Here is a 24694-nt window from a genome sequence, read left to right as displayed (position 1 = left end):
TTGCCGTTGGACTTCTTAACCATGACCACATTAGCTAGCGACTCCGGATACTTGATTTCTTTGATGATTCCTGCCTTGAGTAGTTTTTCTACTTCTTCATCAATTGCTCTTTGCCTCACCGGAGCAAAGTTTCTTCTCTTCTATTTTACTGGTTTCCTGTTGGGGTTGACATCCAAGCTGTGCATTGCTATGGACTCATGTAGTCCTGGCATGTCCCTTGGACTCCAGGCAAAAACATCTTTATACCCCCGGAGCAGGGATACTAATCTCTCCTTGAAGGACTCCTTGAGTCATGACCCAATCCTCACTTTTTTGCTTGAATTGCTTTCATCTACTTCGACTTCTTCTGTTTCGACTGCTGCTTCAATTTTTGCTTGTTCTTTGTTTGAAATCATTTGATGAATCCGGGCTTCAGAGTTCTTCTTTAGATAGTTGTTTGCTTTTTCAGGTTCTTCGGTTGCTTGCATGGTAGGACAAGGTTGGTCTAGGACTCGATTTGTCTTGTCCACTACCATGACTTGGTTGCTTTCCAGTTCTTCTGGACTTGTTTTTCTTGCTTCTTCCCTTGTCCGGGGTCGGTGCTTCTTCATGCTTTGTTGCTTGCGAAGGACCGTAGCCTTCCTCTTGTTATCTTGATGGGTTTCTGCCATAACTAACCCCTGGTTATAGCATGTTTCAGCAACTCCGTAATCTCCTTTAATCTCCCCGACTCCCGTCGGGGTTGGGAACTTAATCTTGAGATGGGAGATTGAAGTTATTGCTTGCATCATGGTTAGAGCTGATATGCCAATGATTCCGTTGTATGAGGAAGGAGCGTTGATCACATAAAACTTGATGACATGAGTCACTTGGTTAGGAGCAGATCCAAAGATGACTGGCAGATACAAAGTTCCTTGGATCGGGACTAAGTTGTGGCCGAAGCCATAGAGTGGGTCTTCTCGACATTCATTTGAGCGGACGTTCCCTAACTGCATTTGATCCACTGTGTGCTTGAAGAGGATATTTACTGAAGAGCCATTGTCTATGAGCATTCTTCTTACTTCATTATCGAAAATATCTAGAGTGACAACCAAAGCTGCATTGTGATGAGGGTTGACTCCTTCATAGTCCTTGCTGCAGAAGGATATCACCAGGTCTGGGAGTGATTTGAAAGTACTTCTTCGCCGAAGTCCGGGTTCCGGGGTGGGGAGTAGGATCCGCCTAGGACCACATTGACTACATTCTTTCCTTTCTTCTGCGCTTCCCCTCTGCTGTTATCCCGAACTAAGTACTTGTTCATATTCCCCTTTTTCACTTGGTCCTCAATGAAGTACTTGAGTGATAAGCAATTCTCTGTCTTGTGGCCATGGGTCTCGTGATAATCACACTGCCTATTGTAGGGCCTGCTCTCCGGAGGAGTTTGCATCGGTTTCGGAGGATAATAGAAAGGCTTCTCTTTGACATCTTTCAAGATTTCCTCCCGGGTCATGTTGAGAGGAGTCCAGTCCGGCTCCTGCTTCGGCTCCCGAGCTTGCTTCACGGGCCCTGGGTCGCTGTTCGACTCCTGCTTAGGACCAAGTCTTTGGAAAACCGGGTTTGCTTGTCTTTCTTGGCTTTGGTTGCTTTGCTTGAATTTCTTGTCCTGATGGTAACCCCCTTTCGGTCGGTCATCAGTGTTTTTACTCCTGGACCCCCCATTCTGGGTCATTCTCATTGCCTGGAGCACATCTGTTTCCTTAATGAATCTGGCAGCCATGGAATAAGCTGCTGCCAGACTTTGCGGCTCCTTATTGATTAGCTCCACAATATACCTTTCGTTGTGCTCTGGGTCCAGGTTTCTTCTAAAGATGCTTAAAGCTTCCCTCTCATCCAGATTTGAAACTTTATTGATTGCTTCCTGGAACTGGCGCATGTATGCAGAGAGGGACTCATTGTCGTGCTGCCGGATCGTCTCCAGGTGACACATGTGCATTTCGTGCGTTTTGTTCGCCCGAAATCTCCTAAGGAAAGAGGCTCGAAATTCCTTCCAGGAGTGGATGCTGCGGGAGAGGATTCTGCTGAACCATCTCTGGGCCCCTCCCTTAAGGGTTGAAGCGAAGAACCTTGATTTCGTCAAGTCATTGTAGTAATATATCTGCGCTATCTGCTCAAAGTAGTTCAAGTGCTCCTCCGGGTCTCCCAGACCATCGAAGGAATCGAAGTTGTAATGCTTCAAGTTCCGCTGCCTGGGGATAGCTTCTAAGGAGTGGCTGAAAGGAGTGAGTGTCTCTCCAATCTCCACTCCTGAGTCTCTATCCATCTTCCTCTGCAATTCATAGATCATGTCTTTTAGGTCCTTCTGCTTCTCTTCTTCTTCATCATCAGAAATCAGCTCCGGAGTAGGGTCTCTCCGGGCTCTTTTGCTCCTAGACTTGGTCAACAGCTTCTCTTCTTCTAATTGCATTCTCTTTTGGATCTTTAGCTCGAGCTTTGCTTCTTCTTCTTTCCTGATTTGCTCCCGGACTTCTTCCAACTTTCTCTATTTAGCAGCTTCCGCTTCTTTCTTGCCTTGGTCTTTTTTGCTTTTCTTTCCTTTGGCTCCAATGCGGTCGAATACAGACCTCTTTGATTGCTGGGAGTCCCCGGACTCCTCCGGCTCCTCCTCTAGTTCTGCCTCTTCTTGGAGGCGGGTCTGCTCCTGTCTGTATAGTCTGATTGCTTCTGCTAGTTCATCACTTGTGAGGTTAGCCATGTGCTCTTCGGCTACCAGGACATTGGTGTACTTGTACTGATTGAGCTCTATGAGGGTCCTGGCATCCCTTGTGTTTACAATTCTCTCCATTACAGGAGTGTGTAGTGGTTGCTCCTGGAATGTTTCTCTCTCGGCTCCTGGGTCAAGAGCCTGGAAGTGGTCCGGCTCCTAGACCTGAGCGCTAGCAGATGGCCTTCCAGAGGTATTCTTTCCTGGTCTTGCCATTTCTCAATAATACCAACAACAAATAACAACAATATGGCACAGAGAATATCGGTCTAAGGTTGCTTTATAAGATTTGCAGAAACTACCCAGAATAACAACAAATACTAACAAATAGCTTCATGGGAGCAGCTCAAACGATTTTATGGGACTGTTCAACGATGAAGTACAATGCAAATGCTATATTCAAACTAGAACAATAACAATTAAAACTAACGATAGCTCACACAAACGTGGTTTAAATCAACAAAACGGGCTCACACAAGCGCGACCTAAAGTAACGAGCACATACAAACGCGGCCGATATAAACAATATTCATGCTTACGGAAAAGGTTGGTTGCTTGAGTTCTTACAAGTTTGAATAAATGGACTCTTTGAAGAGTTTGTTGATGAAGATGAATCCAGGGGCACCGAGACCCAAGGATGCCGCCCCTCCTTCTAGCGCCAAATGATAACTCCTGGTGGCGGGGCTGCTCCTTCGACGGCGTCCTGGATCCTTCTCCGCTGTAGAGGTGTAGCTGTGGTTGGGTTCCTACAAAACAACACCGGAAGGGGGGTTGGAGTCCCGCAGCGCCTCCGGCGTGAGAGTAAGAACTAGCTTTTTGGGAAGATGAAGATGGATATGAATGCAGGGTGGCTGTATATGTGTATGACTGTGTGAGAATGATTAACCCCAAAATCTCACCTTCTTGGGCTACTTATAGCTCAAGGGTAGGGTTTTGGGGTTGGTACCTTTGAATCGTAGCCATTGGTTCTGGGAGCGGAGGGCACCTGGCTGGAGTGGATGCTTTACACGTGTCGGCGTAGGACTGGTCGATGAATGTTCTGAGGATCCTCTGACACGTGCCCTGATTATTCCCATTATTGATGTGTGACAGTTGTTCCCGTCACGTGCCTGGGCCAACGTCTCACGTGTCGGGGTTTATCAAGGCTCTGCTTGCGGGACCGAGCTGGTCAGGAGTGGTGGTATGCGGGACTACTCCCTCCAGGAGCTGCGTGGAGTTATGAGCCTAGGAGTAGGCATCCCAGGAGCTGTATGGAGTTAGGAGCTTAGGAGTAGGCCTCCCAGGAGCTGTATGGAGTTAGGAGCTTAGGAGTAGGCCTCCCAGGAGCTGTATGGAGTTAGGAGCTTAGGAGTAGGCCTAACAGGAGCCATATGTACTATCAGGTGGCATCCAGCAAGAACAAAAAAGCACAAACAAAATTGACAAATCACATATATCGTTAACTAAGAATCGCTGTATAAACTGTTAGCTGTAAAAAAAGCAAGATAGAAACTCATACTTAATCCATAATCGCCACAAGTTGCTTTCGAACATCTTGTGCCCTCCTTAGAGATCTTGACTGGATGAAATTCTCATAACACCATGGCCCGAAAAAATTCTTTGCTTTCATACTGAGAGTCGTAAACCCAAGATTTATTCTCTGAATTTTGGGTATTGTAGTTGGAGACATCTCGTTGTGGAAGGCACTCTCTGTATAAAGGCGGTAACACTTCCCTGGCCCTGTACGACCTGCGCGTCCAGCTCGCTGCTTGGCTGATGCCGGTGAGATAGGAGTTATAACCAGTGAATCAAGTCCTTGCTTAGGATTGTAAACATTTTGCTTTGCGAACCCAGGATCAATGACATAGTATATCCCATCTATAGTTAGTGATGCTTCAGCAATATTGGTTGCAACTACCACTTTCCGCTTACCTGGGGGAGCTGGTTCAAATATCCGGGATTGCATTTCACTAGGGAGGGCACTGTAGACTGGTAAAGGGATTAAATCAGGTACATTCTTACCTAACCCTTTCATCCTCTCATAAAGACATTGGAAAGCATAATCAATCTCTTCATGACCAGTCAAAAAGAGAAGGATGTCACCAGCAGGTTCTGTCAAGTGAATCTGCAGAACAGTGATGAGAGCTGCATTTAGGTAGTCAGTCTCTGGCTGTTTGGTGTAGAAAATCTCCACAGGAAATGTCCTTCCAGGGATGGTGAATATGTTGCAATTGAAGAAATAACCTGAAAATTTTTGTGCATCTAAAGTGGCAGAAGTGACAATCAAAAGAAGGTCACGCCTCCTCTGAATTAGTTGCTTTAAGAGTCTAAAAAGGACATCCGTGTGGATTGTCCTCTCGTGAGCTTCATCAAGCATAATGACAGAATACTGGGATAAATTATCATCAATAAGGATCTCTCTCATGAGCATACCATCGGTCATGTACTTAATAACAGTGTCTGGACCTGTACAGTCCTCAAACCGGATGGCATACCCGATTTCTCACCTAAACGCCACCCAAACTCTCTTAGCCACTGACATCGCAGCCACCCTATCTAATTCACTGAGCTTATTATCATTTTTAATTTTTAATATTTCAAAGTTTAAATTGTAATTATTCCCGACCACATCTCTGTTTTAATATTGGGCCAGGTCCGCCATTTATATTCCTTTTTTTTTCCTTTTTTGTCTTTTTCTATTAGGCCCAAACTATTATCATCTAAATCATAGAGTATACTATAATTTTTAAATTTAAAAGTTTAAATCGTAATTATTCCCTACAACATTTCTGTTTTAATATCATAAGTAAGAAAAATGATAAAGCAATTGCAGAAATTTTATTTGTCAATTTCTTTTATCTTTAATTACATGGAAAAAGAAATAAAATCATAAGTGAATTAAACTCTTCTTGGTAAGTTCTTTATTTTTAATTGATATTATATTTTACCAGATAAATTGATAAACTAAATAAATAAAATATCAAATTATTACTGAACATTTATGTTATAAGAATGGTATTGGCTTTTAAAAATATTATTTAGTTCAATTTAATATTTATATTTTTTATGGTAAATATTCTATTTATGTTATAATTGTTAATTTGTGTGTTTGTGACTTTTTAGAATTATTATTTTAGATAGATAATGAAAGCATTCTTTCGACTAATATTTCATGTAAACCTTGCAATGATTTCTTTTGAGAACATATTAAAATAGCTATTAGATATCTTTAAATAAATTTTAACAATTAAAATACATCTTTGCAATTGAGTATTTGGCTTCGATCAGATAGTCAAAAGAAACAAAATAAAAGGAAGTATTCTTATTAAGTATTTCAAAAAAAGTAACCATATATGTTACGGATTTGTATTTTCTGAATTGTGTAAATGAGAACAAGTATATGAATAGAATTTAAAGACTAGGCGTCTCCTGCATATATGAGCTAATACATCAGAATATTTTCAACATGTTGCATATGGGACCAAATTTACATTAGGCACAGTGGGAAACTATGAAAACACAATCACTGAGGTTTGGACCTACTTGTACAACAGGTAGCAAAAATTTTGCAGCCAAAATTGTTCAATCCAGGGAAAAGCAGACTAGTAATAAAAAAAACACTCACAAGGTTATGCCTCAACTGCAGCCACTAAGTCTTCTTCAGATGTCTCTACTGAAGCAACCATCTCAGTCATAACTCCTTCCTCAGTCTCAATATCTATCTCTGCATCCTTCTCCGACTCGCATTTCATGAGCTTCTCTCTGAGCTTTACCATAAGTTCATCTTTCACACTTTCGTTCTCAGCTAGGTAACGCTTAAGAGCGTCCTTACCATGGTAATTCTTACCATTCAAATTATAGAAGCTACCTGATTTTGTAATAAATTTATGTTTGCAACCCAACTCTATGACTTCGGCTTCCTGACATATGCCCTTTCCAAACTCAAGCTCAAATTGTGCAGTTCTAAATGGAGGGGCATGCTTATTTTTTACAATCTTCACAAGAACTTGACTTCCAATAGTCTGTGCAAGCATAAAAATGAAGAAAGTTATAAGAAAACATTGACATCAAAATCATAACCACGAAATCCCTAAAACTGAGTCAACTTTAACATTGGGTATGACTTTATAGTTAATACAATAAGACAGGAATCTGTTATAATCAAATGAAACAATTTGATTATTTTAAAAGTTCGCAAATGTGGAAGAAGCTTAAAATAATTGTGTAAAACATAAATAAGATAATTGTAATGTAGATTTAATTTTAGCTTTGCTTTGGAATTTATCTAGGCTTGTCTCACTTGCCTGACCAAAATTACATCATTTTAGACTTTAATTGTCCAAATTGATATCATATCCAGTTATAGTGCTTACTGCTTAGGCAGACATTGGTTTTATTACTGTATCAGAAGAAAATGGAGCTCTTGTTCTGTATCACAGAATATTTATCAACGGTACAAAAGAACTGATTCGTATCTTTCTTGTCGCGCAAGATTAAAGAGATAGAGAAAACTATAAACATATGATATATGCTCCTAACTTTATTAGGAATGTGCCTTGAGAAGGCAACATATATTCCTACAGAATCCCTCTAAATTATGCATAAATAAACATATTAAGTACCTCTTCTCCTTTCTTGACGAAACCGATTCTCCGAACATTTAAACGCATTGAAGCATAGAACTTCAGGGCATTTCCACCACATGTAACTTCAGTGGGCCCGCCAAAACCTGTAATAGATAGCTTTGCCCTCACCTGAGTAGAAGGGTACATAGAAAGAAAGTTTAATACCGATAAATGTAACTGTTTACAATGAGAACAAGGAATCACCAGCTACTTTTGTCAACAAATAGAATAACTGCCGTAATTCAGGTTTTCCGTGCACAGGTACTCAGTGTCTGTGTGGGGGGAGGGGGGGGGTTCTATAGAACATTTAAAGACCTCAATATACAGTATAACCCCCTCTAAAGTGATATCCTTAGGACCAGGAATAATTATCACTTTAGAGAGGTTTATACTTTTTCAACTTCAAAATAATCAAACTTTATTTATACACCAGAATATATAGGATATACATAGTTTCTTTCAATTATAGAATATATACCAAAATTATGTATAATTAACGCTTTTATGTCAAAAATTACCTATAAATTCAATAATATTATTTTTTTAGATTGACATTTTCCAAAATATGAAGATCACAACGACCAATTAAATGCAATAAATATGATCATGACTACTTTAAAAGTTATTAGATAAGAGAATCTATAATTAATTAGCATAAAAAACTATTTTATATTTACATAAAATATATAAAATTGTATGTGTAATCAAATATATCACTTTATGCGAAAATCGGGACCAGTCTTTAACACTATAAATTTCTGAAAAATATAAATTATCACGACAGAGGGGGTTATTAAATTTTAATATTGGTCCCTGACAAAGATGCAAGAAAATGATATGAATTCTGATGATTTTACATACAAACAAGCTCATGTATTTATAGGTACATCAGAGCTAATTACAGCTACAAATCAGTGACCAAATCTCTTGATATCAGCCTAACAAATCCCTCACAATCAGGCTCTGAATCAGCCTATAAAGTCAGCTTAATACAGCTGTTATCTATCAGATTTACAGCTACTATCTATGCAAATATACAGCTGTTAATATACACTCAATCTGTTAGAGAAATAGTGACAATAATGTTGACATCCCCCCTCAAATTGATGCCGGTAAATCTAGCAGCATCAATTTGCCACTAAGAAACTGGTGTCTTTGGCGCGTCAAGGCTTTCGTGAAGACATCAGCTGTTTGAAAATTAGTATTAACATGAGGAAGTTCAATAACACCTAATATAATGACAATCCACTTCGATGTGTTTTGTACGCTCATGATAGACCGGATTTGCAACAATTTGAATGGCGCTTTTGTTATCAGCATAGAGCGGAGTAGGATTAATTTGAGACACTCCTAGCTCAGAAAGAAGACCACGTAACCATACAATTTATGAACAAGTTGCAGACATCGCTCTATATTCTGACTGTGGAAGATTTAGAGACATGGTCTTGCTTCTTGCACTTCCACGAAATCAAGACATCTCCAAGAAATACACACCATCAAGTTATAGATTTTCTAGTATCTGGGCAACCAGCCCAATCAGCATCACTATATGCTATCAAACGAAGATCGGGTTGTGTGGGAAAAACAGTCCACGAGTAGGTGACCCAATTAAATATCGAATAATACGCTTAACTACAACAAGATGAAGATGTCGAGGTGATTGCATGAATCTACTAACAATATGAACAACATATGAGATGTCAGGTCTTGTAATAGTGAGGTAAATAAGGCTTCCAACCAGCTATCTATATAAATAAGGATTAGGCAGAAGCTCCCCTTCATCTTTTTGATATTTGACATTCACCTCCATTGGAGTATCAACAGCAGTAGCCTCCTTTAAACCAGCCAAGTCAATAACATCTTTGATATATTTATGCTGATTGAGAAATACACCTTGACCTCGAGAATGAACTTCTAGACCCAAAAAATAATTAAGATTCCCAAGATCTTTCATTTGAAATGTACTATGCAACATATCTTTGAGTTGCGATATTAGCACAGAGTCATCACCGGTGATTATAATATCATCAACGTAAACTAAGACAAACACCATACCAGCTGCTGTCTTATGAAAGAATAGAGATGAATCATATTGACTTTGTGTAAAAGAGAAGTTAATAAGAGTACTGCGAAACTTATCAAACCACTCTCTAGGAGACTGCCTCAACCCATACAATGTGCGTCTTAACTTGCAAACTTTGTTAGGATCTATCCATGCCATACCATGTGGAAGCTTCATGTAAATTTCCTTTTTGAGATCCCCATTTAAGAAAGCATTTTTTGATGTAAAGGCCAAGATTTAGAAGCAGCAACAGCAAGAATGGTTCTTACCGTGGTCATCTTAGCAACTGGCGCAAATGTCTCTTGATAGTTAAGGCCATATTCTTGCTTATTTCCAAGTGCAACCAGGCGAGCTTTGTATCTATCTAAGGAGCCATCAGACTTAAATTTCACACGGTAGACCCACTTACTACCAATTGGCTTGACATTTGGAGGTAAAGGAACAATGTCCTAAGTATGATTTTCAGCAAGAGTTTGAAGTTCCGTTTCCATTGCTTGTTGCCTACACTCATGTTCCATGGCCTGTTTATAACAAGTAGGGATAGCAATAGAAGACAAAGTAGTGGACATGGCTACTTGGTTTAAAAAACCATACCTGTCAGGAGGTTTCGAGCTTCTAGAGTTTCTCCGAAGAGGAGGATGATCATTAGAACTAGATATAACAGGATCACATGCTTCGGGAAGATTCCGAGGAGCCAAAGTGCGTCTATTATAAACATGACCAGGTTTGAATCTTTCTTTTGGTTGTGATGACTCGGGAAAATGTGGCAGTGTAGCTATAGATAAGGGTTCTGAAATTATTTGTGTGCTAAAGAACGGTTGATTTTCAAAGAAAATCACATTTCTAGATACACGAATTCGACGAACATTAGGGTCATAGCAAAGAAAACCTTTTTGAGGGCCACCATATCCTAAGAAAGAACATTTGGCTGATTGAGAACTAAGTTTATTCCTTTCATGTGGTTGAAGATGAACGAAGCAAACACATCCGAAAATGTGTAGATGGGAATAATCCGGTGCATGTTTAAACAGGAGGAAGTAAGGTGATTCATTGTTTAAGTTGGGAGATGGTAATTTATTAATCAAATAGACAGCGGTAGACAAGGCTTCACACCAGAATTGAGCCGGTACACATTATTGTCACTATTTCTCTAATAGATTGTATATTAACAGCTGTATATTTGCATAGATAGTAGCTGTAAATCTGATAGATAACAATTGTATTAAGTTGACTTTATAGGTTGATTCAGAGCCTGATTGTGAGGGATTTGTTAGGCTGATATCAAGGGATTTGGTCACTGATTTGTAGCTGTAATTAGCTCTGCTGTACCTATAAATGCAGGAGCTTGTTTGTATGTAAAATCATCAGAATTCATATCATTTTCTTGCATCTTTATCATGGTATCAGAGCTGGTTATTTAAAGAAAAATCTGCTCTTGTTTTCTTGTCCAGCTTCAAAGTTTTAGTCTGTTTTTTTACTTCGTCTTTCTTGGAATTCATATTTTGGTTCTTATTTCTTCTTAAATCATGTCACTAGAGCGATCAGATAACTTTCTTGTTCGATTTAATGGAAAGAACTATTCTGCTTGGTCTTTTCAATTCGAAATTCTTGTTAAGGGAAAGGAATTATTGGGTTATGTTGATGGTACAATTTCTGCACCCGACACCAAAGAAAAGGACCAACTTGCAAAATGAAAGGTGAAGGATGCTCAAATTATGTCTTGGATTCTCGGGAGTATGGAACCTTCCATGATTCTCAATCTCAGGCCATACATGACTTCTAAAGATATGTGGGGCTACTTGAAGAAAATTTACAACCAAAGCAACGCAGCCCGACGTTTTCAATTAGAGCTTGAGTTGGGGCAACTCAGTCAAGGGAGCTTGACGATTCAAGAGTTTTATTCTTCTTTTGAGAATTTATGGGGAGAATACACCGATATTGTGTATGAAAGTGTGCCTTCTGAAGGACTAAGTGTTGTTCAAAGTGTACATGAAACTTGCAAACGCGATCAATTTTTAATGAAATTAAGAGGAGATTTTGAGCCTATCAAGTCCAATCTCATGAATAGGCACCCGGTTCCTTCAATGGACATTTGCCTAGGTGAGCTTCTTCGTGAAGAACAAAGGCTTGTGACACAAACTTTCATCGAGCAAAAAGCTCAAAATACTGCTCCAATTCCAGTTGCCTACGCTACCCAGGGAAAGCATAAAGGTGGAAGAGATATGAGTAATATCCAATGTTATAATTGTAGAGAATTCGGACATGTTTCTACAAATTGCACTAAAAAATTTTGCAATTACTGTAAGAAGACAGGGCATATCATCAAAGATTGTCTCATCCGGCCTCCAAGGAAATCCGGAATTGCCTACAACGCCTCAGTTGGATCCTCAAATGCTCCTAATTTTGGTCAGTCTACTGTTACTCCTGAAATGATCCAGCAAATGATAGTTAATGCTTTTTCAACCTTGGGCATCTCAGGTGACAAAAATTCTGCTCATAAGCCTGGGTATTTTGATTCTGCTGCTTCAAATCTGTTAGAGAAATAGTGACAATAATGTTGACAGTCCCTACTTGGGACCAAGATTTTTTATTACTTTAGAGAAGTTATCACTTTTGAGATTATTAATTTAGAGGGGTTCTACGGTAGTAGTGAGGACATATGTAAGTGAACTAATGCGTAAATTAACTGAGCACATGCCTACTTCAAAATTTAGGAACAGCTAATTCCTCGGGCTCGGAGTGATGATGAAAAGGTTGATGGAAGAGAATATATAGCAAAGTGGTATATGCATTGTATGAATCAGGAGCGACCCTAGGAATGTGTAGATACCTGATTTATAAATATCAATATAGTCTGTGACAGGGACAAAGAATGGCTTAATTTGCGTAGTGCCTGGCTCATAAGTCTAGCTTGCATTGCCATGTGTGCATCTCCCATCTCTCCATCAAGTTCACCTTTAGGCACAAGAGCAGCAACCTACCAGTAATAAAGCAAAATAATACGAGGAAAAATATTTTTGAGTAAGACTAATCAAGATTAGTGAAGAAACATCTTACTTACACTGTCTACAACAACAACGTCCACTGAACCACTGCGGATAATAGTATCCACAAGACTGAGAGCTTGTTCACCACAGTCTGGTTGTGAGAGTAGTAAATTTTCAGTGTTTACGCCAATGGATTTGGCTAGAACTGGATCAAGAGCATGCTCGGCATCAATGAAGACACAGTAACCTACAATGGAAAAAGAAAAATGGTAAAGAATTATGATAGATCGATGCAGAAAAATGATAGTCAGTGACCACAAGGAGCAACAGTGAAACCTCCTTGCTTTTGTGCTTCAGCTATTACATGCAGTGCTAAAGTTGTTTTTCCAGAAGCCTCCGGACCATAAATCTCAACAACTCGTCCCTGCAGAAAAAGGCATAGAGATGCGGGCACAAAATAGTGGCAGAAAATATATGATAAAATATTTCATCTGTAGCAACAAGGCTTATAGAAAATTGCATGTAACGGCTGATAACTACTAAAAATATAACTACAAAGTAATGGCTGAAAATACACTATAAGCGGGATTTTGCTAACGGGTCTAAAGGTACCTAAAAAGTAAAAACTAATAACTAGAAAACCTATACATGCACGTATATAAAAGCATGCGCCGTTCACACGCACACACTAGGAAAATTCTCTTCAAGTATTCAGAAAACTTCATGCATGTTTGTGAATGCACCATGTTCTATAACATGGATACATAAGTGCAGACAATGCTTACAGATCAATCTCAACAAGTCATATACATACTACGAATTTCCAGTATTATTCCTAAAACCTCTAATCCATTATATTTTTCATTTTAGCATCATTAACTACTTTTAGTTTGAGTGTACCAAGAAGTTTTGGTTCATCTTCCGCTAGTCAGGGATATAAAATCATATTAAAAATAATGGTCAGGCTGCGTACACAAACACCATGAACTTCACCATACCCGGGTGATGTGGGAGCCTTTTGCACTAGGTACAATGGATTTAGTACTTATTAAATATATAATCGAAAAACATCCGGGACTTAAAATCCAGAAGTATCTGCATCCCATACAAACACCTCATGGTCTTAAAAGCACCGTGATACTTCTGGTTCTATTTTGATACCTTGCCAAAATATAAAAAAGGATTTGTTTTTCCTTCAAATTAAATTCCCCAACTGTCATTGTTGTACAAATTAAGCTACAAACTTGTTTTGATGCACAGGTTTTATCACAATGAGATTAAAAATAAACACTGAAAGGATATAGGAAAGTATTGCCGGCTTCTAATATTTGTTAAATTGGACACTATAATCAATGCATGTACGAGAAATAATAAAGAGGAAGAATTCCACGCGGTTGTACTCGTTACTTCAAAACATTTGCCACATATGGTATTATAAGCAGGATGTAAACTACTCATCTGGTACATATAAATAAGAAAATATACCTTTGGAAATCCACCAATTCCCAGAGCTATATCCAAAGAAAATGATCCGGTAGAAACCACTGGAACTTCTTTCGGAGAGGCAGAGCGACCAAGCCACATTATAGACCCCTTACCAAATGCAGTTGTAATCTGATCTAATGCTTGCTTCAATGCCAGATCTTTCTTAGATAAATTTTCTTCTCCTGAATCACTTTGTTCCGACTTAGATTTCCTTTTACCTTCATATAGAATTAAAACTAGTGGTCATTAGCTCACTCGGCGATGAAAAGACTCATGCTTCTTAGCGCAGTTATAACAAATAGAATAACTCATATCAATCAACATCTTAAAGCTATCTTGCATAGAAGTTGATGAAGGAATCACTATTCACTGTAGAAAAAAAAATCAAATAAATGGGAAGAATCAAAAGCAAATATCGAATTTCTATCACTTAAAGAACCACTTCAACATGAAGGTATCACGAGGCATCACTTAAGCGCCATGTAAGTTTTGAAACCATCACGATATCACAGACTCAGCAGTTTGAAAAAAGGCAACATCTCAAGGATCAAGAACACCTTTTTAGACATTTTCACAAATACTTCATCAAAAACAAATTTGCGTTGATTACTTAAAAAATGATGTCATATTATCTTGAGAGTGTAATTTATTAGTAAAATCACAAGACACTTAAAAAGATAAAAAATATAAAAATAAATACTTACCTGAAGAACTTTAAAGAAAACAGAACTCTAAACAAGACCTCAATTTCACTTGTTAAAATGCAACATTATTGGTAGGTACACCACATATTAATGTATACAAAAATCAAATTATGTAAGATATACTTTCAACACCTTTGGCAGAAAAATTGCAAATCTGGTAGGAGGTTCCAAGCAACCCCTCTCTTATACCCTGCATTTGAACATACCACAAAATTAATAACAAAAGAAAAAATCATCTTCTTTTTAAGATCATCTATAACTAAACAAAGTTCTACTTTCGCATACTTTCGACTTTGCAACAATACAAAACATGACCTAGTTTAAGTGTTAAATTTGACTCTTACATGTGTTCATATATATTATGTTTGTGTTGATTAAGCCTAACGGGGAGGTCTAATTTCACAAAACACAGATAGAACAGACAAAGAAAAGCTATACACACGAAAAAAAGGTGAATTTACATAATTACCTGAGGAGAAAGAAGCGAGTTCTTGATAAACGAAACACTTCGAATAAGCCTAGCCATATTAATGAATTTGCAAAAGAATTCAAGAAAAGTAAGAAAATTCTATGCCCTTTTACAAAATTAGTACTAAAAGCAGATGCACACAACCCACATTTGAATTTTTGTTTATGGGGTTTTTGTTTATAGGGTTTATGGTTTTGTTTCTCCCTTTTTCAGGGTTTTAAGAGTGCTGTCTTTATATAATAAAACTCCAATTAAACTAATTTGTTTGAGGCATACGGTGTCGTTTAATACGGCTGAAAGTCGAAAAACAGGAAAAGCGTGAATAATAATAATTACGTACTTTTTTTCAATTTATTTTGATTTTTCACATTTTTATTAATTTGGTATTGAAATTTGTATTTTTAAATATTAAGTTAATTTAAAATTTATAAATTAAGATATTCATATTTAAAAATTATTAATTTTAATTCATTAAAGTTAATAAAAATTGACTCATGAATAAAATTAACCATATATTTAACTAACTTATAAGTATTATTTATTTATTATTTTTAAGCCACTAATTAATTCTAAATTATATGTTAGTTATTTTAAAATCCCAGGCTCTTTACATTTATTTCAGGTTAAAATTGCATCGGATTAAAAGAAGGATTAAGGAGTTGAAAGAAAATACCAAATGGCGGTGAAATTGAGATTGTCAAGATTTGGATGCAAGAACAAGCCTTTTTATAGGGATCTTGTTTAATGTAGGGCTCCTTTATGAATGCCTTCTCGCTGATGTAAAGGAGGACACTTTGTTGTTTTTGCTTCTTTTTTTTTATCATGAATATTTATCACCCAAGATATACATTATTGCTCTAATAACTTCTGCTACTACTTTTTGATCTTTTTGCCTTTGGTAATCAGCAAGAAATTTACTATTTAAAGCTTTGTTTGGTGGAATTTAGAATGCAAGAGAGCAAGAACTCAACATATATCATTGTAATTGCAGTTCTAAGTTAGTTTTCCTACGTACAGCAGAGATAAGCAAGCCAAGTAGTAATAGCAGAATGCAACGGAAAATAAATGCACATAAGAATGGCATGGTCAAAAGTGGTTATAAAAGTTCCTTTTGTAGCAGAAGTTATTTGAGGGATACCAAATTGTAGTTGAAACTTTTATCATGTACCCTTTACCTCAATTGTCTTAAAAATTAAACATAATATCATATTTGATAGTGAAGTCAAGGGGTTGTTTAAGCAATGGCTCATTAATGGAATGCAAGTGAGAAGGGATTGAGACAGGAATGCATTCTTTTGTTTGTTTAACTAAAATTCATTTGCAATGGAATGAAAACAATAATTAATTTACTATTATTTTTATATAACACCCCCTTCTTAAAATTAAAAGGAGATATTACTTATAATCCATAAACCTGCACAAAGAGCACTAATATATTTCTAAATAATAATTAAACAGTTTAAAAATCTCCAACAATAATATTTAATTTCCAAATTGTCTCAACCAAATATATAAATGCTGAAATCTCTAATAAGTAATTAGGTCTCTAAATAATGATAGAAGTCTGAAATCCTAAGAACGGAATAAAGGGAGCTCTCCGTCACACAGTCCCAGATTCCCCTAAACACCTGCCAGAAAAAGAATACGGCATGAGCCAAACGCCCAGTACGGATTTGGAATACAGTTTATAAAACTAGGGATCGGAAATAAACAATCTGCAATTTCTAATAAATCAACAATTTTAAAAATAAGGCTGAAACAACGAGGGGTTAGGATATTTCATACCGAGATCAGAACATATAAAAATACACACATCATAGGGTACCTAATGTGTGCAACATAATGGATAACGTGTACGATATATACAACGTCACCATAAATTAACTCACAAATCAAACTCTGGGTGCACCCACGTATCTTGAACAAATATCAAATGCGCAAAAACTCCTCCCAAGAGCTAACAGAAAGATACACATTGACCAATCACACTGTCACGAAAGTGTCATGTCACTAGTTCCGCAATGACATGTTTATGGCTGTAGTATCATTACAGTTGGTTAACTCGGTATACCCTAAAATCACACTAAGAGATCAAAATAAAATATTCTCGCAAAACTTAAAATCACCTGAGACAAGTAATTCAGATTTCCAAAACAGAGGGTGTCATAAATACTTTTTTTTTGAAAATCCCATAAACAGATATTTAAGATTTTCCAAATCATTTTTAAAATAATTTCCGCCCGTCAAAATGATCAAATAATTTTAACTGAACAAACAAAATATGAAATTGAGCGAATCAGAGATATTTAATTCTGAGAAGAGTAGCGCTGAATAAAAGGGGGACAAAATCCGTACCTTAGAGATTGCAACCGATGACACTAACAAAAATCGCAAACAACTCAGCTTAAACCCCAGATACCGATTTAAGGCTTCTGCCTGATTACAAAAATACAACTTATTATTTGTAACCAATATTCCCTATATTTAATAATTAGTAGTCTCGTAATCTATACTATACTATAATAACCGAAATGAGGTATAATTTGTAGTTTGGTTAACCCCTCATTTTGGTTATGCCTTTCAATCACGACCGTCGGATCTTCTTCATCAAAAAATCAGAGTCGTTAGATCCAAAAACTAAAAAAATGCATTATACAAGTTCTGAGGTTTGAATCCCGTCAACAACAAACATTTATATTATTATTTATAAAGATACATATAAGTTCTCAGGTTCGAGGTTCGAATCTTGTTAACAAAAAATATTTATATTATTATTTATAAAGATACATATAAGTTTTCAGGTTTAAATTTCATTTACAACAAACATTTACATAGATCTTATCAATCATATACTATTTATATTATTTGAACTTAACTTGAAATTATACACAATCAAAGTATAATTATTTAATCATTATTTAGTATTTAATTATTATATAGAATTTTAATAAAATTACATAAAATAGAAATAAAAAAAAATATAAATATTTAACCAAGACCTGTGCATCGCACGGGCCGTAAGCTAGTTACATTAATTAGTAATTAATTCTTCTCTTGCAAGTTTATGAACTCCAGACTACGAACCTAATTAAAGCATTGGAAGGGTATAACTTATACTCTAAACATGTTCCTCGATAATTTTAAAAACATCTAATCTAAATGTGTTATAAACTAATGTGGTAATCCATATAGCTAGCCCAGGAGGTCACTCGAAAAAAAAGCCTACACACAAGCATGCACAATATCAAATGCGAAGTCTCTCAGAGTTCATATTAAAGTATGCACCCAGAGTTCCTTCGCCTCTCAATTTGTTGCAGCAGTCTCTTAATTATTAGGGTTATAATAATAACATGGGATTTTTATTTAAGAGGTATGCCTATTATATATAGGCCCCGCATCACTCCTTTTGTTATTCTAATTAGTAACTCAAAATAAATTCTTTTCTAATTCTTATTCTAATTTAAATCAAATTCATTACAAATTTTATTGTTGTTGTTGTTGTTATTATTATTATTATTCTCTAAAATTACTGATATTACATATATAGCCGCTTAAAAAGGTTCCGTCCCCGGAATCAAACGAAACTAAATACTCGTACCTGGTTCGAACAAATGCGGATATTTCTCACGAATAGATTTTTGTAACTCCCAAGTCGCCTCTCTCTCAGAATGATTTTTCCACAAACCTTCACAAACGGAATGGTGTTCTTTCTCAAAACTCGCTCCTCTCGAGCAAAGATAGCCTCAACTTCTTCCTCACAAGAAAGATCCTTTCTAATCTTATGTAATGGATACTGAACTATGTGTAATAGATGATAATTATAGACCCTCAAAATAGACACATGAAACACATTATGCACATGAGATAGTTGTGGTGGCAACGCAACTCTATAAGATACTTCCCCCACTTTCTCCATAATATCAAAAGGTCCAACATATCTCGGACTAAGCTTTCCCTTCATACCAAAACACTTCACACACTTACAAAGCGACACTTTTAGGAACACATGATCACCTGGCTCAAATTCACTAAACTTCCTATGTTGATCGGCATAACTCTTTTGACGTGATCGGGCTTCGTTGAAACTTTCTTTAACTTTCTCTATCTTCTCATTAGTGATTCTGACCAACTCCGGCCCTTCAATGACTCTCTCACCAACCTCATCCCAACAAGATGGTTCCCTACACCTCGTACCATACAAAGCTTCAAATGGTGGCATATCAATACTCGCGTGCCAACTATTATTATACGCAAACTCTACTAGATACAAATATTTATCCCAATCACCTATCCACTCCAATACACAAGCCCTCAACATATCCTCTAACGTCTGGATCGTCCTTTCTGACTGTCCACCGGTTTGCGGATGATAAGCTGTACTAAAATTAAGCCGCGTAACCCATGCTTGCTGGAACCCCTTCCAAAAACGTGATGTAAATCTCATATCCTTGTCAAAAACTATCGACACAGACACACCATGAAGTCTGACAATGTCTCGCTGAAAAATCTCTATCAACTGATGAACAAGAGTGGTCTCTCTAATAGGTAAGAAGTGAGCGGACTTAGTAAGTCTATCAACCACCACCCATATGACATCATTCTTTTTGAAAGTCATCGGCAAATGAGTCACGAAATCCATAGTAATGTTTTCCCACTTCCAAACTGGAATATCTAATTGCTGTAACAGTCCACTAGGCCTCTGATGGTCTATCTTCACTTGTTGACATGTAAGACATTTCCCCACCTGCTATGTCTCCCTTCATTCCACTCCACCAAAAGTGCTTCTTCAAATCCCTATACATCTTAGCGGAACCTGGATGAATAGAGAATGAAGAACTATGAGTCTCCTTCAAAATTTCCTCACGTATCGTCGCCCAACCATATCACACCCTCATCATCAACACGAAAATGTTTTTGCTTGCCACCTGCCACCTCAGATTTAATAGCTTCCAAACCTGTATCATTCCACTCGAACTTAATGCCCTTCCTCATGAGTTGGGTCAACGGCAAAGCTATAGATGAAAACCTTCCACAAAATGCCTATATTAACCTGCTAAACCCAAGAAACTCCTCACCTCCGTCACATTGCTAGGTCTGGGCCAATTTGTAATAGGCTTGACTTTCGCAGGATCCAACTCAATGCCTCTACCGGATACAATATGCCCCAAGAATGCCACTTTTTTCAACCAGAATTCACACTTTGAAAATTTCGCAAACAACTTCTTCTCCCTCAAAATTTCAAGTACGGTATGTAAATTTTCCTCATGCTCCTCTCTGCTCCTTGAGTATATCAAGATATCATCGATGAAGACCACCACAAATTTATCCAGATAATCATGAAAGACCCGATTCATCAAATCCATAAATACCGCTGGTGCATTCGTCAACCCAAAGAACATGATGAGAAACTCATAATGACCATAACGAGTGCGAAATGTAGTCTTCGGAATATCCTTTTCTTTTACTCGTAACTGATGGTAACCAGATCTCAAATCTATCTTCGAAAAGTATTCGCCCCTTGTAACTGATCAAACAAGTCATCAATGTGTGGCAGAGGATACCTGTTTGTGATAGTCACCTTATTCAACTCCCTGTACTCAATACACAATCTCATGGAACCATCTTTCTTCTTCACATATAGCACAGGAGCGCCCCACGGAGACACACTTGGATTGATAAATCCCCTATCCAACAACTCTTGCAACTACTACTTTAATTCTTGCAACTCAAGTGGTGCCATTTGGTAAGGCGCCTTAGAAATAGGCTCGGCACCTGGAACAAGTTCAATAGTAAACTTCACCTCTCTATGTGGTGGCAAATCTGGTAGCTCATCGGGGAACACATCTTCATACTCTCTCACAACTGGATAATCCTCGATACGAGGTTCATCCTTCGATGTATCATTCACAAAAGCAAGGTAGTCATCACAACCCTTAGATAAAAGTTTACTCGCATTTAAAGCAGAAATTAATTTAACCTCCCCTTTCGGCTGAGACCCTTGGTATACAAATTCCGGTTTATCTGCATCCACAAAGATCACCTTGTTTCCTTGACAACCAATTGTGGCACGATGTTCACTCAACCAATCTATGCCCAAGATAATGTCAAAGTCATGCATCTCTATTGGAAGCAAGTTAACCTTATAATTTCTATCTCCCACAACTATCAGACACTCTCGACTCGATATACATCAGATATAATAAAAGAATTCCTCATCGGGGTAGCAATAGATATATGAGGATATAATAATGAAGGTGCAACGCCAAGATGACGAACAAACGATAAAGACACAACAGAATGGGTCGAACCAATATCAAATAACACATAAGCATCACGTCTACCAATTTGAAGTATTCCTGAAACGGTACCTGAAGTAGCTGTTGCCTGATTTGCAGTCAATGCAAACACTCTGACTGTAGGATTCTGCTGACTGCCACTACCACCGCTAGCTCCTCCTCCACCAGTGTTGCGCGATACCCCTATGAGACATGCTACCACACAAGAAACAAGCACCAGTCTGTCTGTAACAAGCTCTACCTGGATGATGTCCACCACATGTAGCACAAGGAGCCACTGGAATCATATTGGGGTTTCCCCCATACACTGAGTAACGGTTCTGCCCCTGTTGCCCATTCTGCCACTGCTGATTCTGATTCTACCAACATACTGATTTCGACCATGGAATGACTGACCACCTCTATTCTGATTCTGTCCGCGCCACTGTCCCTGCTAACCACTCTGACCTTCATACCACTATCTACCCTGTACAAAACGTTGATCATCCCTAGTCCTCTTACTACCACTGTTAGGCCTGGAAGTCCTAAAATCTATGCGCTCCTTCTCAACATCCTTTGCTGCATCAGGCACCTCTGCCACATTATCAAATTTAAAAGAAATTATGGAACCCCTCAGATAAGACTTCAACCCCAATTTAAATTTATCAGCCTGCTGTGCAACAGTCCCTGCAACTGTCTCAGCAAATCCAGCCAACCTTATAAACCTCGCCATATAATCAGTAATGCTCTCATCATGGTGCTGCACAATAGAATGAAACTCCTTCAAATAAACATCCCTATCAGCATTAGAGAAGTACTGCTCATTGAATCCCTGTCATTCCAAAGCCTCTGCATACTGCTCCCCTCTAGTAGCTTTCACTCCTCTCCACCACTTCTGAGCATCCCCATCCAACTTATACACAGTGAACCTGACCTTCTAAATCTCATCACAACCCAATGCATCAAAAATCTTCTCGAGATGAACAATCCAATTTTTAGCATCAATAGGAGTCGGTGCTGAACAAAAAGAGTCTGATTTCTGCTTCACAAACCTCTCCAACTGATGGCCCTGACCATTCTGATTCTGATACTAAAAGAGTCTGATTTCTGCTTCACAAACCTCTCCAACTAATGGCCCTGACCATTCTGATTTTGATTTCCCTCGCCATTTTGATTTCCTTGGCTTGCCAAAGCTTGCTGTACAGCCTGAGCCACTGCTTGCCCTATCATCTCAGTAAGCTGAGCGGGGTCAATGTAAAAAGGATCACGTCTAGGAGGCATCTACAATATAAGATAGCGAACGAATGAAGATTACGAGATTAAAAATAATGAAGAAGTTACAAACAAATTTCAAAATGATGAAGCAGAATTAAATGATAAAGAGCAGAATGAAACGAAATAAAATGGAACACCCATCATATCGTCTACCCAAACTCACAGGTCAACTTAAATAGGTTTTTTACAAGAAAGAACCTAAGCTCTGATGCCATCTCTGTAATACCCCCTTCTTAAAATTAGAAGGAGATATTACTTATAAACTATAAACCTGCACACAGAGCACTAATATATTTCTAAACAATAATTAAACAGTCTAAAAATCTCCAAAAAAATATTAAATTTCCAAATTGTCTCAACCAAATATATAAATGTTGAAATCTCTAATAAGTAATTAGGTCTAAATAATGATAGAAGTCTGAAATCCTAAGAACGAAATAAGGGGAGCTCTCCGTCACACGGTCCCAGATCCCCCTAAGCACCTGCCAGAAAAAAATACGGCATGAGCCAAACGCCCAGTTGGATTTGGAATATAGTTTATAAAACAAGGGATCGGAAATAAATAATCTGCAATTTATAATAAATCAACAATTTAAAAAAATATGTAAGGCTGAAACAACGAGAGGTTAGGATATTTCATACCGAGATCAAAACATATATAAATACACACATCATAGGGTACCTAATGTGTGCAATATAATGGATAACGTGTACGGCATATACAGCGTCACCATAAATCAAATAACAAATCAAACTCTGGGTGCACCCACGTATCTTGAACAAATATCAAATGCGCAAAAGCTCCTCCCAAGAGCTGACAGAAAGATACGCCTTGACCAATCACACTGTCACGGAAGTGTCATGTCAATGGTGCCGCATTGACATGGCTGTAGTACCCCTACAGCTGGTTAACTCGGTATATCCTAAATCACACTAAGGGATCAAAATAAAATATTCTCGCAAAAATTAAAATCACCTGGGACAAGTTATTCAGATTTCCAAAAAAGAGGGTGTCATAAATATTTTTTTTTAAAACCACATAAACAGATTTTAAGATTTTCCAAATCATTTTTAAAATGATTTCCGCACGTCAAAATGATCAAATAATTTTAATTGAACAAACAAAATATGGAATTGAGCGAATCAGAGATATTTAATTCTGAGAAGAGTAGCGCTGAATAAAAGGGGGACAGAATCTGAACCTTAGATATTGCAACCGATGACACTAACAAAAATCGCAAACAACTCAGCTTAAACCCCGGATCCCTATTTAAGGCTTCTATCTGATTACAAAAATACAACTTATTATTTGTAACCAATATTCCCTGTATTTAATAATTAGTAGTCTCATAATTATATTAATTAGTAATTAATTCTTCTCTTGCAAGTTTATGAACTCCAGACTGATATTACATCTTATTTTAAAAAAGTTAACATTTGAATATAATCAATCTCTAGTATATTTCCAAATGGAATTAAAAATTATTTTCATAAAAGTTCCGAATTTGGAGAATTTCCGACGAGAGAGACGTGTACTGTATAATTTATATTAAATTTTAATTTTATTAGACACACATATACATACACTTAAATTTCATATTGAAACTTAGATAGAGAAAGGGAGAGATACTTAATTTTTATATAAAGTATGGTCTGATACTTATTTTTTATATTAAAATTTAGAGAAAGAATTTTGTCAAAAAATGTTTGAAAAAAATTTTGGTGTGATGTGTTTAAAAGGAATGAGTTTGTCCCACCTGTTTCTAATGGACTAAAATTCAACAGTTCTGATAAATGGGTTAGGAATGGTTCATTTTATTTCCTTTGTTTTCAGCCAAACCACCTGAATTTTCATTTCGACCTGAATCATAATTCCATTCCTGCCAAAATTCATATCATCCGTGCCAAGTGAACACAACTTAACATGATAGGAGAAACAATCTTATATATAATTTAAAAGCACCTATAGGCTATATCATTCAAGTGAAAACACAATGTCTAATTGTCTATATATCGAGCAAAGTTTAGAGGCTGTTGACGGAGGAATCTGGTAACAACAAAGATTGAGGTTTCTCGCCGGAACTAAGATCTGTGACGGTGGTTCTTTGCCGGAA

The 24694-nt window shown here is 37.3% G+C and overlaps 2 protein-coding genes across 9 annotated transcripts in view; both read right to left on the bottom strand.

Annotated features, from left to right (window-relative positions):
- The window catches only part of LOC141724582 (putative pre-mRNA-splicing factor ATP-dependent RNA helicase DEAH5), a 31319-nt gene extending 26030 nt beyond the window's left edge, over nt 1–5289 (bottom strand). For 3 of the 8 annotated variants that reach the window (XR_012576736.1, XR_012576731.1, XR_012576732.1), the window contains exons 1-2: nt 4218–5288; nt 3287–4075 (exon numbers count right to left, since the gene is read on the bottom strand). Coding sequence is in view for 1 of the 8 variants with exons in the window: in XM_074526783.1 (XP_074382884.1) it covers nt 4218–5141 (924 nt within the window). In the remaining 7 variants the exon portion in view is untranslated. Of the gene's footprint in view, nt 1–3286; nt 4095–4217 lie in introns of all 8 variants that reach the window. The other 5 variants (XR_012576735.1, XR_012576734.1, XR_012576733.1 and 2 more) reach the window with 5 other exon arrangements.
- An 814-nt stretch (nt 5290–6103) lies between these two features.
- On the bottom strand, nt 6104–15235 carry LOC141724581 (DNA repair protein recA homolog 3, mitochondrial-like). Its single transcript, XM_074526782.1, has 8 exons — nt 15031–15235; nt 14694–14751; nt 13858–14075; nt 12709–12796; nt 12447–12619; nt 12216–12362; nt 7321–7452; nt 6104–6720 (listed from the first exon to the last, which is right to left on the bottom strand). Exons 1-8 carry the CDS (start codon nt 15085–15087, stop codon nt 6328–6330), a joined length of 1266 nt encoding a protein of 421 aa, XP_074382883.1. The 5' UTR covers nt 15088–15235; the 3' UTR covers nt 6104–6327.
- Nucleotides 15236–24694: the final 9459 nt, after the last annotated feature.

This window comes from Apium graveolens, chromosome 5, assembly GCF_009905375.1.
Source record: "Apium graveolens cultivar Ventura chromosome 5, ASM990537v1, whole genome shotgun sequence".
Lineage (NCBI taxonomy): Eukaryota > Viridiplantae > Streptophyta > Magnoliopsida > Apiales > Apiaceae > Apium > Apium graveolens.
This window is presented reverse-complemented; position numbering and strand designations above follow the sequence as displayed.